We start from the raw sequence: 16,176 nt of genomic DNA on the forward strand, positions 1-16,176 counted from the left end.
CTCCTGCCAGACCAAAGAACAGGCTCTTCAACTAGTACTTCATGGCAGCCAGACTTTCTTTTTTTAATTATGCAAGCAGACCAAATGCGTTTTATATGCTACCTATGTACCAAAATGAATAAGACTACATGTGTAACCCAACTAATTCTAAATGACTCGCATTACTGTCACCAGTGGGAAGTATGTTGACACTGTGCAGATAATCACATTTTGCTTTTCAATAACGGGTAAAATCTTTTGCGGGCGAGAGGGCTCGTCTGGCACAGGGCCCCAAAACTGCCACATCCTCTACGCCGCCTGCGTTCTTACGAGCAAGGTAATTATGGAATTGCGCCTTTAATTATGCAGCCAATTCCCCTCACCCGAGCCCAAAGCGCTGAGGTCACCGTGACGACGAGCCCAGGCCAGAGTTCAGCGGCGAAAAGAGGAGGAGAGGAGAGCCAGAATACAGCGCCCAAAGAAGCGAGCTTGGAACTCCGCCGACGACGAGCGCCTTAGAGCGACAGGCCTTCCATTTACAGAGAACTCCTCGCATAACTGCTGCAATTACGCACGCCAAGAGCCAGGAATGAGGGCTCACACAGAACCTCTCTATCAGGCCCATCAAGCTTCTCTCCAGCCGCTCTGTCACAGGCTAAACAGTCTGGTACCTTCAACGAGCCACTCTGGATGACGCAAAAAGGAGATGAGAATTAGGTTTATTTTTCAGCAAAACTCACTTTAATATTTAGTGATGCAGCTCATCAGCAAGAAGGTTTGTTTTCACAAACCAGAAATGCAGCCGCTCTACACTGACAGAAAAAGGAAGGGGTTTGGATTTGGCACATTCAGACTTACGATAAAGATGAAAGCAGGACTAAATTCAACTTTGGGGGGCCGCTCTATGAGGAAAGCCAAATTAAGGAGAGAGAGAGAAGAGAGAGAAACCCCCCAAAAACAAACCAAGAAAAATGGAATGCATTTGGAAGATGAAGCGGAAAGCCCACCACTCTGTTCCGGTCCCCGTGTAAAGCACGCATTATAATGAGGCGTAAGCTATCGCTTTAGAGCGCAGTGAGAGGCGGCATGGGGACGGACGGCAAGCGCCATGCCCACGCTATACGCTCCCGCAAATTAGTCAAGCTGCGCAGGAAGCGCGTTCCGGAGGCAGCGCAGACGGGCGCATGCGATGCGCCAACATCCCCGCAGCGTTCAGACGCCGGCTGCAGCTCCGGAGCGAAGGAAACACGCCACCGAACCAACGACAAGCCCTGCCGCTCACGCACGGGTCAGACCATTAAGAAAACATTCGCCGTGCAGAAACAGGGAATGTTTCCCCTATTTGTTCACACGTGCACACGCACGCACGCAGTGTAATCAGGAACAAATTCCCTTTAATACAGCAGTGCACCTCTCTCTCCCCCCCCCCCGACCATGCCCCCTCCCTCTGAAGTCATTAAAAAAATGAAAAGGAGGGTTTAAGAGCCAAGAGCTTCCCAAATCTGTAAGGCATTAATCTCCTTTAACTGCCGCCTTCAACAAACAAATTAGGGGTGCAGAGGGTCACCGATCTGCCCGATAGAGCGCCCGTTTATCAATTAATCAGGGCTTCGCCAGAAAAACTCATTAAGGGGGTGCTTCTGGAATCATGTTCCACAGGAACACCGACGCGGGGCCGGGACAGGAACACCGACGCGGGGCCGGGACGGGCGCGCCGGCTCCCATTTGAGCATGGTCCAGGCTCAAACTCACACGCGATGAGGACGGAGATAGCCCAAGCAATTACAATTAAAATAATTACAAAGTCACCCCTCCGACAAGACGACCGATCAGAACGAGCCCAGCGTCGATACGCGGGCGAGCGAGGAGGGTGAGCGAGGAGGGCGAGCACGCTGGGCGAGTGAGGAGGGCGAGTGAGGAGGGCGAGCGAGGAGGGCAAGCGAGGAGGGCGAGGGCGGGGAGGCGGGGATCGATGGGGTCTGAAAGACGCGCTTGGGCCCGCTGCGTTTCGCGCCCGCTGGAGATGAGAGGAAGAGGAGCTCTCTGCCTAATGAAAAAAACCGCTCCCTCACTCCAAAGGGAAGAGAGGAGAGAGAGAGGGGGAGAGAGATGGCCTCTCCCGTCACAAACACAACCTTTGAAGGCCTTACTAATTCCTCACCCAGAACGTTCTTCCTGTTGGTAAACATCACCGTTTCTCCATCAGTGCCGATAGCTGTATCAATTCCCGGGGAGGAAGAGATCTGGTTGGCCGGGGCGACACTCTGCTAGCCAATAGGGAGCCTGTGGTCCACTTAAAGAGTCTTCCTCCGACTCAGGCCTGCACAAGCTCAACTTGTGGAACGCGATGCGAAATGGAGCTGCAGCTATCTGCCCCGAGCTGCAGCTCCCACTTCCCAGCTACAGTATCTGTCCTCCTCCATTTCAAAACTGCAACTGCACTCAGAATAAAGTACATTTTAACACAACGCAGCAGGTAGGTGACAACACCAAAATTAATTTTATGGTGAAATGGCTTTAAAGTGAGAGATACTCAAGGTCCAGTTAAACAGTGGTGCTCAATGCAGTTAACTGCAGCACATTCTGGAACTGAGTGACTGAGCCAGGTTCTGACTGTGGCTGTGGCCTGTAGGGCAGTACTGAATTGGGCACAATGTCACACAGGGAGGGGGAGCTGCAGTCAGTAGGGTTTTCCCTGTCAGTAAAATGACTACAAAACTCAGCCGGTGGACCCTAGAGCGAACAGTAGTGAAATCTGGAGAATGTCTGTTCCAGTCTCCCTCCCCATAACCACACTCAGGCCAAATTAAGCTTACCTTCCTCCCCATAACCACACTCAGGCCAAATTAAGCTTACCTCCATCCCCATAACCACACACAAACCAAATTAAACAGAACCTATAACCTACACTAATGAGACAGGAAGCGTGCCTTTGCTAAAGCAGAATACTAGTCCTTTCATTTCACGAGGACTTGACAGTGACCCTATTGACCAGACAAAACTGGACCGTACAAGAGGAGGGACCATTGGGTTTAAAGAGAGGTAGACAGACAGACTGAAGGAGAGGTATTTTTACCTTCTTTTTCCTCCCTGGTTATGATCTCCGGCAACAAGAGCAATATTGATCCGGCGGGCGGGCCGGAGAGGAGCGGGACTCTCCAGAGCGCAGGGCCACACACCTGCGAGCCAGGGCAGCATAAGCCCAGATTAAGCTAAAGTTACCCCCTCTCTCTCCGCCATGTCATTCAAAACCTCTCCAGGCAACCGCACTGAGGACAAAGCTCCTTTTGGGCCACCCTAATAAACACTATTAGCTTGGAGACATCAAACATGAAGGATTATGAGATTTTCAAAATTTGCGGTCCGCGGACTTCCTCACTCAAACAGGTACTCTTTCTGGAGATTACGCTACGATTTGTTTTCATTTTTCTCCTGTTTTTTTTCCCGCCTGCCTCTTCATTCTCCTGCTCCAAAAGAACTACAGTAATCCCTGGCAGATAAAACTAAGGACTTACAAAAAGGAAGATTACAAACCGCTTTGTAAACCTTTTATACCGGTCTGCGTGGGGACTGGAGAGCTCTCAAGTGCTTAACTCGTGAACCGCACACACAAAGACTACGAGAGGAGAGACTCGAGCAGTGATACAGTAACCGGCTCAAAATACCAACCGTACTCTGTGTGTGTGTGTGTGTGTGTGTGTGCGTGTGCGTGGCTGTGTGAGTGTGTGTGTGTGTATGCGTGGCTGTGTGAGTGCATGTGTGCATGTGTGTATGTGTGTGTGTGGGGGCGTGTGCGTGTCTGTGTGTGTGTGTGTGCGTGCGCCTGTGAGAGTGCGTGTGCGTCTGTGTGTGTGTGTGTGTGTGCATGTACATGCATGTGTGCATGCGTGCACGCATTCTCCAGTGTGAAATTATTGAATCCAAGACCAGACAGACTCAATATCAGACTGCAGCAGTTTAAAGTGAGCTAACCTGTATAACACACACTGAAGTAAAAAGCCAGAAAAACATCTGGTGGACACCAGTTTTCATATTACATGAACAACTAACATTCATATTTACATCTCAAGTACGCATTTGTAAGATTTTTTGAACATTTTTGGATTATCCCTGGCCTTTGAGATCTGTCGGAAAAATGACATGATTGATGGGGACATGAGAAAGTCGGCCTGGTTCTCAAGGCCAGGGAGAGGACAGGTGCACAGGTTTCCGACAGGGGGGGGAAAGGTCAACTTATTACTTTCTTTCCTCTGCCCCCCCCCACCCCCCTTCTCAACTTGAACTAAACTTGGTGGGCATTTCTTTATCAAACTGGAAGATTTAAAGGTTAAAAGGCCCAGAGCTGTCAGTAAGGTCTCGGCCAACCCCAGGCCGCGCTGACAGGTCCGACCCGCACAGCCTGCCTCCGACTCCAAGGGCCGGGATTTACCGCATCTCCTCCGCGCGGGATACCCGCTACCCCCAATATCCAATATCACTTACAAAACAAAGGCCAGGAGAAAGGGGGGGGGGGGGGGGGGGGGGGGTTGAACAGTCATGCAGCCCCCCCTGAGGATTATTCTCCTAACGTTTCACAGACTGCCAAGCAGCAGGCCACATTGGAGCCTTTGTGGACCCCCCCTGCTCCCCACCCCTTCATTACTGCAAAATAGCAGGATGGACTGGACTGACCGGCACCCTCACCCACCTGTACGGACACACTGTGGACCGACTGACTAGAGGACCCCAAACTGGACCAAAACTGGACCGCCGCACACCCCTCACGGAGGGCGAGAGGGAGCCACACGCCGCTCCACCAGCGCGTACGCGGCTCAGGCTAACTCAGGAGGCCGCCTTTTCAAGGTCGTTTTCCCGGGAAAGCGGAACGGGGGCCTCGCGAAGGCTGCGTTTTCACGGGGTCCCCCCCCCCTGCTTTAGCACAGGCCCCCGCACTCTCAGGGAAGCAGGAACCGCAAGCCTTGAAGGAAACCTTCTGCCACCCAATTAAGAAACACTGGAGCCTTTCCGCGAACTCAATTAAATCATGTTCATTTCATTAATTCAATTTACGCAGCGTGCTTTGGAAGAAGGGGAAAAAATTATAAATCACAGAAAACAAAGCTCAGAAATTAAAAGGAACCATGTTGACCCCCGACTCCCATTTTGTCTTCTCAGGGCTCTTGTAATGTAATTTAATTTCGACTCATTTGATTAATTGAGGAGAACACGCACATTGTCACATGTGCATACACTTTGCGTGGGATACATTTAATGAGTTATACTCAAGAGTGTCGCACTCCTGCAAGCAAAAATGTAACTGCACACAACAATTTCCTGAAATTTAACAGCGCTTAAAAAGCAATGATGCAGAAATACATGCTGCATGAATGGTGTGTATGCTGCTTCCTGTACATTGTTCATTTGTGCAATGATAAATCATTTTAAAAAGGCGATTAAAAACAGTATTTAAAAAGCCTCAACATTGGGTCAAAGCCAAAAACCAAAGTTCCCAGTTGGAAACAGTTTATGCAAACCTATTCACCCATCACCAGGGGGCAGTAGTGAGGAGTTACGATTGGATACTGGTCCATGACGGGAGTTACACCCCAGAAAGGACAAAACAGCCTGCGACTCCGGCAATTCAGCCACGGCACAGTCACGGCAATTCACCTGGATCTCCAACAAATCATAAAGAAGATCAGCTCAAGCCGAAAGACCAGGAGCTGAAGACTAAGAGAGCGAGCGGGATAGACAGGGTTTGATCTTCTATGCTCCTCCTGTGTCCCTGTTTGATGGGGAAGAGACGACTTAGACTCCTAAACTTGCCAAAACAAACAGATTCTTGTGCGGGGTTAAAACCAAAACGCTTGCGATTCTGAAGAGGACTGTCGGCACCAACGCTGGGGAGGGACTACGTGGGAACCCAACGCTGAGCCCCCCTGGCTGGGGAATGAGAACAGACTGGGGCCCAGAAGCTGTGATAGGGCAGCTGGAGAGGAGCTTCCAGACTCCTCAAGAAAGGGGGGGATCTCGCAGGACAGCACAGAGAAGATGGGAAGGGGAGTCTTGTATCCAGAGTAGTACATATCTGGGCCCTCCTCACTCAGGTACCTGGCAACCTTGTACTGTTATAAAATTTTTACTTTGAGGATGGGTACGATTAAGTACCTTCTTCTGCTAACACTGAAATGAGCAAACTGCTCATCAGGGATGAGTTTCATTCTGCCAATTCAGGAAATGAATTGATATTCATTTCATTAATTTAAAACCCCAATAGTCTATTATTGCCATCTTTCAATTCATTTCTGGAACTGAACTGAATCATACTGAACTCAACTCAAGTGCTCATCAATGGATCTGCCTGTAGAGTGCCACACACAAATGGCTGGAAATGCAGGGGGCAGTAGTGAGCTCCTGAGCCAGTTCTACACTCTGGATCCCCAGCCAGTGAAGAAGAAGTAATCAACATGGTAATCAACACCACGCACCAACCACCTCATAACCCAACGCTCAACGGTGGCTCTGTGGGTCTGAGGGTGTGAAAAGGCCCCTGTCTGCAGTAATCAGCTGAGAACAATGGAGAAGGCATGAATGCCCCCAAAGACAGGTGGTGCCAGGCAAACAGAGACAGGGGCACACACCCTGCCGCCCGTCCCGGGCCAAACTGATGGTTCAGCTGCCCCCCTTGGCAAGGAGCCCACGACCCTTCTAGAGCATCCTGGGACACAGGGCTGCAGTTAGAGGAACAGGCAGACCCCCCCCAGCCCCGCCATTCATCCTACACACTCACCAGCAGCACAAATCTGCACAGTCAAAAAAAAAGATAAAAAGTAACCTAATAAAACAAAGTATAAACATTTAACAAATGATCCATCTTCTGTATGACTCTCTACCAGGGCACTGATTTGACCGAAGCTTTACTGATGGCTAGCACTAGATGTGCTGCCATGTTCCTAACCATAAATAAATTTAAAAAAAACTGAATCCAAACACAGAAAGCTCTTGCCAAAGGAATTTAAATGTGGTTGTGAAACATTTAGATTTTAATTTTAAAAAATTCAACCCGAAAAAATAAAATAGCATTTTCCTTTACTTGTTGAGGCCCGAGGGACTGAACTGGTACCTCAACGCTGAGAAAATGGGATTTACGGTTCCAAATCTTTGGCCAGAATGTGTGTCTACTACCCCGTACTCTGCGTCAGGAAACCCTTAAGAGGGAAGGCGTAGAGAGACAAACGAATCAACGCGGAAATGATCCGTTTAAAAAAGCAGGATGTTTTCACATTGAATAAACATGAGGGGGGAAAAAAAACTATTTATTATATAGGACAATTTTTCCTGGCATACCTGCTGGGATGTTAAGCATGGAGATGTGCCATTTTAAACATTACCATTTCCCATTACATTCCCGGATTACACTTGCCACTATAAAAAAAATCCCCCCCCTCCACCCCCTTTCGCTTAATGCATGTTTGGAGTTCTTCAGCCAAAACACAAACACAGAGTCCTCCTCGTAAAGACGGCCCCGCTCCTCAGCGAAAGGAGCATCAACAATCCCCACACGTTCAAAGTCGGCAGCATCTGTTACTGCCCGGGCCCCGTTGTTGGGAACGTCTCTGGCTTAATCCTTTTTGACTTTATTCATGCAAAGGTCATCTCGAATTCTACCGACGAAAGGGGGGGGGGGGGGGGGGGGGGGCGAGTCCCCGGCAGAGAGCGCCAGCGCGGACAGTAATCCCCCCGAGCCGGGGAGGAGAGGAGCGCGTCAGTGCTATCTATCAGGGAGAGGCCCGGCGCGTATGAAAAGCCTTTCACACAGCCCCTCGTGTGACAGGCTCCTCTCCCCAGGCCTGTTACCGGCCGCAGCTCCCTCTCTCTCTCTCTCTCTCTCTCTCTCTCTCCCCCGCCCGATTGTGCGACAACAGAAAGGGGAGAAAAACAGGCTTTTCAGGGCGCCGTAAACAAAATCCCCCCCTTTCGGGGAGCGCGGGACGTAAATACGAATAAATAGATCGCAGAAGAGACACGGGGGCCTAAGAACGCGGTTACCGACGCTCGCCGAAATGGAAAACACGCTTATCTGCGTGAAGAAATCAAACGGACGAAATGAACCAAAGCCGGCCGTGTCCTGAAACCACTCGGCCACGTTGCTTCCCACTTCACGGGAAGGACCGCTACATTTTCAGCGGCATTTATGACCCTTGCACGAATATCATTTTTGATACGACAAGAATGTCACATTGAAACTCTTCTCAATGCTTACATGTAATATGGCAGATTAATATGACACTTAGACAATAGAAGGGTCACATTTCAACAAAAATCCCAAAGCCTAATGTATTCTACAGGTAATGCACACATTTAATTTTTACATGATAAATATCAAGTTATTTTTTTACATCCTACCTCTCCCTCCTGACAGACCTGAAGCCCCCCAATCCACCCATCCCCCAACCTACCCAAAACTCCGCACCAACCCCCGCCTCCCCCCCTCCCGCCCCGCCGCAGGCAACCCCTCACAGGCCAGTGAGTCAGGGTAATTAAAGCAGTTTAAGACCAGGAGGCCTCCTCATCCAGTTACACACAAGTGCGGCTGGCTGATAAACCCTCCCGCCATAATTAAATATGGGCTACATTACCGCACCGAAAAATAAAAAGGGTGGCGGAGGGGAGAAAAGCCGCCCGTCCTGATCACCCCAGTGGAGTTAAGCTGGCTGTGTTTAAGAACCTCGGGCCGCGCCCGGGACCCCGCGCCCCCGCTCCATTCACACCCACTGGGCTGTCTCTCCCGCTGCTGGGGTGGCCAGCACCCCGTTTAATTAGATCCAGCACCGCGCCGGAAAGAGAAATAAACACATGAATAAATAAATAAATACATATATTCAAATGGGCTGAGAGGCCCAAGCGAGACGCCGGTGCAGCGCGTTTAAATAAATAAAAAAATCTAAATAAAAAAAGAGCCCTAAGGGTGGAGACGGCCCTGCACGCCTCTCCTGGGTCCGGCGCACTATTCGGAGGGGTCTGTGCCGGATGGTCCGGCACGCGCAAATACAGGAGGGGACCAGGGAACGATACCAAATACAGTCAGAAATTCTAAACAAAAAAAAAAAAGAAGTTAAAGACCCCCAATTCATTTTTTGCCTAGGGCCCCCAAAAGTCTTGGGACAGCTCTGTGAACACCCTACTTCTGAGTTACAAACCCAGTTCCCCAACCATTAGATTACATTGGGACCACATATCATTAGAATAGACCTAGAGCAGGGCCAGTCCCAAATTCTCCATTTAAAGATCCCCAATGATTACCACCCTGATGAGCCATCCAACCTCATAAAATAGTGAATTACAGACACCTTTTGAAATCCAAAAGCTGCACTTTAGCAGCCATTTAACACACCATTACATGGAAAGATATTGCATTAGGGACTTTTATAAAATTATACAATTACACAATTCATCCATTAAGAGTGACATCTACATGTAATGAATAGTAGGCAATAGAATAGACGACCATAACATTCGCGTGGATCAGTACGATCAGAGGTTTATTTGAACTGAATTATGAAAAGAATTCAATATGGAAATGGAAAAGGGGAAAATATAATTTTCCCACTTTTCTGTGGAACCCCGGGGTGCTGTATTATGCATATCCAAGTTTTGGGAGCCCCCCTGGAAAGCGGCAGGGGTTCTATTCTCACCTTAGGGGAGGAAGAGGCCAGCTCTCTCCCCACCACAGACGCTACAGCGGCGAGTCCACCCGTTGGCCTCTCTGGGGCCGTCTTTGGTGCTGGGGGCGCGGGCGCCACGGTGGGGGGGGCGGGGGCCGTCCTCTTCTGCCTCCTCTCCACGCTGGGTTCGGGGGAGGGGCGTCCGGCGGGGCTGGAGGTGTGGGCCTCGAAAAAGGGGTTGGATCTGCATGGGACACACAGAACAGGATCGTTACCTGCTGAGGTCACAGCCTGCTTTTAGCATAAAGAGCGAGCCGTGAACCAAGTATCCTCATGACATCCCCCTAGTTACCTCACCAAAACCTTCAGCATCTGGAAGAATCTGGAAGATTTTCACGTTTTCAGTCATTCTATGTTAAAAATATATTATGATGACAGAGATAATGAGACGTGTTCTTTAAAGACGTTCCTGAGAAGCTAGTCTGGAATGAGGAAGAGAGACAGGAAGTTGAGTTCACACTCTTAGCGCCACCCAGAGGCCGAGACCAAGAAATGACTGCACGCCCCTAGCAGGGAGCGATCAAAATCTCTGCTGAACCGCAGAATGCACAAAAAATTCATGCAAATGGGACGGCACTTAATATTAATCAGACAGTGTACAATTAAAAACATTCATGATGCCCAAGAGCTGCTCCTCAGCAAACACAAAATGTCCACACAATGCTATTGGAAGTTTCTGTCCATGTCATAACATTGCCAGTGCACGGCAGCAACAATGTGAAAGCGCTTAGTGTTGGCTGGGTCAACTGAGTCAACAGGCTGTTACGTTGCTGGCCACAAACCCCAGCAGGGCCAGCTGCCCTCTATTAACGAAGGGCTGACCTGTTACACGGCTGGTTGGGCGGGTGAGGGCAGATGCTGGGGGGGGTCAGCCCGCGTTGACCTCCATCGTCTCAGTGCCCCCCCCACGGCCAGCAGGCAGGCAGGTCTGCTGCAACGCACCTAAACTGCACCCCTGTCACTCACGGGCTCCGACACACACAGAAAAGGACGCTGTGACCGCCACCGGACAGGTGTCCCACGTGAAAGGCGAGGTCATAGATACACGTCGTCGATCGCTGGTGAGGAAGCAACCCTGGCCGGCCGGCCGACCAGCAAGAGCCCGTCTTCATCGCAACGACTCTGCGCCCTCAACCTGTGAAATGCGCAGCCTCCAAGCGCAGAGGCGCTAACGCTATTACCGCCACTGACGACGTGCGTGTGGCCGCAAAATGACTTTGAAAACACACGGCTCTCCACAGCAACCCCCAGCCCCCGTCACCAACCAGAACCCAAGCCACCTCTTCTTACCAAAAATGTTAAATGAATTTTAAGTCCTAATTAAACCAAGCGTGGCCTGTATGACATTTAACAAAGGAGGCCCAAATGATCTCCTTAATCAGATCTCTCTGTGTTATCTCTGTAGTGGCAAGCTCTGGAATTAAGGGAATGTGTCAAATCACTAAACAAAGAAATTTTGTGACCTCGTGAATATTTCCCATAATCCCCTGCACTCACTCTTCCAGCTCCTCCTCTTCCTGTGCCCGGGCCGTGTGGGCGTAGAGGTACTTGCTCATGTCCACAGGCCGTACATTCTTCCGCTTGGCGGGTTTGGGGGAGGGCTGCCCCGCCCGGCCGTCCCCCCAGCCCCTCTCCGGCGGCAGTTCTGGTTCTGGTTCTGGTTCTGGCTCCGGCTCGTCGAACGGGTTCAGGTACTGCGGGGCCTCGGGGTCCGGCTCGCCGAAAGGGTTCGAGGAGTCCTGATCAAAGAAGAGCTCCTCTTCCTTCGCTCTGGCCTGGAAGGAGGATCTGGAGACGGGCTCTGTGGAAACGAGGAGAAAAACACGAGAGCAGTCCATATGTAGGGTGGAGGAGGTCATGATGACTGCAAAACATGGTGACTTGGCTGCAATGAGCTGCCAGTCTGGTAAGTAAACTGTCCAAAAAACAAGAACAGTCATCACTGACAAAGCATTCATAGCCACATGTATGTTCGGATCTTTCCCCTGACATGTCAGTATTCACCCGTTCATGTTTGTTTAATGACAGCAGATCCACACAGATGCAAGCAAAGGGACACTCTCACATAACATAAGCCTGTCTCCCATGAACACCTAACATCAAAAGGCTGCACAACCCGATAGCGTTCACACGGTGGAAATGCATTGAACTGTCCATCGATCCATTAACGACCAGGTCATTAGATTACCAGAAACATCCATGTTGGACAACATGGCATTCAGTTACATCACTGGGTGCAGTTAAACTGTCAGTGGGATTCTGGTCTGAGCAGTCAGGCTTCTTCGGAATCCCCACTGGTGTTAACGAAAGTGAAGGTAAAACCTGAGGGGAAATGGTTGTGCTGCCCCCCACGTATGAATCACTATGTATAAATGAGTAGAAATGGTCAATTGGCTGTACTTGTCTCTTACAGTGAGTAAGGACTCCATTCTACACATCTGACAGGTCTACTGCTAGGCTCATTGAATACTTTCACAGTCAAATACTTTCCAGAGCAGACCTGACCCCCCCCCCCTTCCAATAAGCACATAAAAATATGTTAAACTGGTCCTCAAAAAATAGTTCATCATTCAATTGACAAATTGTAGTGCAGTATAATAGTAGTACAATGGTTAGAGTCCAGAACTTGTCACTTAGAGATTGCACACACACACACACACAGTATACAGAGTATAAATAGCTCTAATAGCACATACACCGCAGCGTGGGCTGAAGTGTCCCTGCTGCAGAGCATGAGCAGGGCTAAACCAGCGGAGATGGAGCAGTCCATTAGATGAGACAGGCAGACAGACACCAGTCCAGGTCAGATGTTTTAGTTCTGGTGAGTTCCGCTAACGTTAGCGAAACGGTATCCCCGCAGCTCGGCGTGAAGCGGGACCAGCTCACCTTCCTCGTCAGGGTCTCCGAACGGGTTGAGCTCGGCCGCGTCGTCGGGGTCGTGGAAGGGGTTGGAGCTCACGCCCGGAGCGCCCGGCTCCTCCTCCTCCAGGAAGTTCAGCTTGCTTATGAGCTCTGCGGTGATGTCACGGCGTCCCCAAAAAAAAGACGAAGAGAGGGAGGTTACAGCGCCCTGCGCCAGACGACAGCACGGTGAGAACGTATAGGTCCTTCACAACCCACGTGGATGAGGGGGAAAAAACCCAAACAAAAAATAATAATAATAATGTCATCTCTGCACTTTGGAGTGAACCAGATTTTCAAATCTTTCAAGTCTTGTTACACACAGTTCCCAGCAGTGAAATAGCACTCAAACTCGTGTTTTTTTCCTGGTTTTTTCATCCATCATGTGACTCGGACTCGGACACGGAGCCCCCCCCCCCCCAGCATTTTGCTGGCAGAGTTTTCGGTGAGTGCCGCGGAACACGTCGCGTCCCGACGGCGTGTCTCTCAGGACAGATAAGAGGCGTCACATTCTTCTCCTGCCACTGGCGCTAACCGCTGCATTCTGGGCCTTATTAGGCCTGAAACGCCGAGGCGGCTGCACAGGGAAGAGCGCAGACACACAGGCCACACTTCCCCCTACCGCTGCATACCGCAGCACAGCCAGCCAACGCAGCCTGGCTGCTCCTACAACTCAACTTCGAGGGAAATGTGAGGACAGTTTGAATCAGGGGTGTCCAATATTATCCGAAAAGGGTCGATGTGGGTTGGGTGCAGGTTTTTGTTTTAGCTCAGCATTACAGTACGACACCAGATTCAACTGACTGACAGATCATGGTCTTCAATCAAGACCTTGATAAGCAGAATCAGGTGTGTCTCAGTGCTGGGCTAACATAAAAACTTGCACCTACATCGTCCGTTTTTGGATAAGTTTAGACACCCCTGGTTTGAATAATGTGAGCACGTGTAAGTCTACTCTAACATGCTCAACGGTTAGGTTTTGAATTTGATCCATCATTTTACATATGGCTGTTCATCCCGGGCAACAGATCCGTTCAACATTTTACATTTCAGAAGTGCTTTATTCTTTATCCAAAAGCCTCAATGTTTCTGCGATTGTGGAACAGGCAAGTGTTCTGGTTTTTTATGTTTTGGAAAATGGGAGTTTTTTTTTTTTTTTTTTGGTTCACCCTTCAATGATGTGATACCAGGTCCAGCGGGACGAGAAAGTGTATTTGTTTCGTTTTTTTTTTTTTTGGGGTAGGTTCACTTCAAACAGCAGACAGCCAGGCCAGAGTGAGGGGACGGGAGAGGGGAGGAGTGGCGGGGGGAGAGGGGGGGGATGGAGTGACAGAGCTAACGCCAAAAAAAAAAGGACAGCGAACAGACAGGACCTTATCTGATGACAAACAGAGGGACAGATTCGGGCAACACGACCACAGGACCACACCACACCACACCAGCACAAGAATGGCGGGGGGGGGGGGGGGGGGGGGGGGGGGGTTTGTTGGGGGACACCAGGCGGGGGGGGGGAGGGGAGAAAGAGGATGAAAGCTCATAGACCTTCGGAAGAGCTGGCCGATTTAGCGGACGGCTTATTTGCTTGCTTTAGGCAGTCATCAGGATCCCCATCTAAGCTGCTGAGGGCGTTCAACTGGTTTACTATTTCTGCAAATAGAAGCCAGTCGGGGGGAAACGGTAAGCAAACGGAAGAGGAGGAGAGCAGACGCCACAGAGTCACAGAGAAAAAAGCCCCGTCCAATCGGGAGCTGTTCCTCAGCCGTGTCACACATCCGTTCCTCCGGAAGGCCGTCCCGAGGCCCGCGGTCACGGATCTGACTCTCGCCACAGAGGCGGCTCGCTTCCCCACACGCCGAGACACACTCCGAAACCCTGCAGGAAGCAGGCGGCGGGTCGCAGGATGACACCGCAACATGCACCGCGGGTTTCCTTCCCCGCTCCGGAACACGCACGAGAGAGATGAAAGCGGCGCGAGCTGGAGCAGGCATGCGATGACCCGAGCGTTCCCGCAGGCCGCGTGCACGCACGAGAGGAAGCGCACGCGGAAGCGCATTACCCAGCATGCCGTTCCCAGAAGCATGCAGGGGCGGGAGCAGCAGAGGAGCCGAAAACAAAAACCGCGGCACAGGCGCAGAGAGGGTTAACGGAGAGAGCCAGGCAAAAACGCGAGGACGGGAAAAAAACATCACGAAATGAGGAAAAAAAAGCTGAAAATGAACCAAACAAGCAAAACAAAAATAGCAATAATATATAAGCATGTCACTCAAAAAAATGAATTTAAAAATAAAAAAAACGGGTGCTTCCTCAGTCGTGAAATTGATGTCCGCCGTGCGAGTCGAGCGGCGATGTTTGATATTGGAGCGCGCCGAGAGGCAGCCATGGGTCAGGAGACATCGCGGCACAATGGGGAGGAGCTCCAAGCGCAACACCGCCGGTGCATTCCATTAAAATCCATCACTCAACCAAAAAACCATTCACACATACACCCCTGCTCTTTATTCAGTCCAGAGACAAGTCAGCAAAAGGGCGACATTCACTCCCACTCTAATTCAATGCAAAACCTGTTTTTAAACAAAAACGCAGGAAGTGCCTATGTCATCATGATACCCTGTTTCCTGTTGAGAAAAAATACAGTGAAGGAATGAAATTTTGGGATACCTTTATCCACTACAGTCCATCAACCTGGCTAAAGCAAGGCAATTCAAACAGAAATTGTGCAATCTGCATGCATTCAGCCTGGTCCTGCCCCGTTCTCTCTGATTGGAGGTAGCATCGGGTGGGTGGTGCAGGTACACTGGAAACCCTCACTCCTCTTTGGGCCTGGGAGCCGGCAGCCAATGAGAGGTGGTGCAGGCGGGAGGGAGGGGCTCTGGGTTCGGCTCCAACAGGCTTGCCAGCCTGTGCCCGGTGCCGACAGGACACCAGGGGGACGTGGGCGAGCGCCACGCTTCCAGTAACCTGGCGGGCAGGGTGCCACCTGGGCGGGGGCCGAGGGCAAAACGAGCTCTGTGCCTCGGTAAGCTGGTGCCCCCAGCTCCTCCCCTGGCCCTTCAGTCCTCCCAGCCTGGGCACGCTTTTAAACTGACACGCCCCGCTTCAATCGCCTGTAAGGGGCCGGGGGAAATTTCTACAGTTTTTCTTAACTGGGAAAAATGTTTGTTTTTTAAAAAATTCTTCTGGAAACATCATAGTGCAGGTTGTGCCGTGTGACAACCCATTTGTAAATGGCACGATAAAAAATAATTCATTCATTTATTTGTTATTTGACTGGTTGATCAATACTGCTACAAATGGTTTGTATCAATTACCTTCATTTTACAACAAACTGAATGCAACTGTCACGAAAGCTTGTCTTATGAAAGATGAAGCTCATTAATACAAATGGTTTGTAGTAATGAGCTTCATTTCACTACAAACTGAATCTTTTACTGCTAACTATTATGTTAGCTTGTCTCATAAAAAAATGTAGTGAAGAAGAGGACCAATGCGATGGTTTGGGACCTTTAGCCAGGGTTGGTTGAGCAAAGATGCGTTGTTCTTTTATTTTTGTCTTTTCTTTTTTTAGTTGAACGTTACAGTCCTTTCAGGCATG

The 16,176-nt window shown here is 50.2% G+C and overlaps 1 protein-coding gene across 1 annotated transcript in view; it reads right to left on the bottom strand.

Moving 5' to 3' along the window:
• Positions 1-16,176, bottom strand: part of ehbp1 (EH domain binding protein 1) — a 142,552-nt gene that overhangs the window by 75,431 nt on the left and 50,945 nt on the right. The window contains exons 8-11 of the mRNA XM_035400101.1: positions 14,127-14,231; positions 12,570-12,695; positions 11,181-11,484; positions 9,654-9,867 (exon numbers count right to left, since the gene is read on the bottom strand). Coding sequence (XP_035255992.1) covers positions 9,654-9,867; positions 11,181-11,484; positions 12,570-12,695; positions 14,127-14,231 — 749 coding nt within the window. The remainder of the gene's footprint in view (positions 1-9,653; positions 9,868-11,180; positions 11,485-12,569; positions 12,696-14,126; positions 14,232-16,176) is intronic.

This window comes from Anguilla anguilla, chromosome 18, assembly GCF_013347855.1.
Source record: "Anguilla anguilla isolate fAngAng1 chromosome 18, fAngAng1.pri, whole genome shotgun sequence".
In the NCBI taxonomy this organism is placed as follows: domain Eukaryota; kingdom Metazoa; phylum Chordata; class Actinopteri; order Anguilliformes; family Anguillidae; genus Anguilla; species Anguilla anguilla.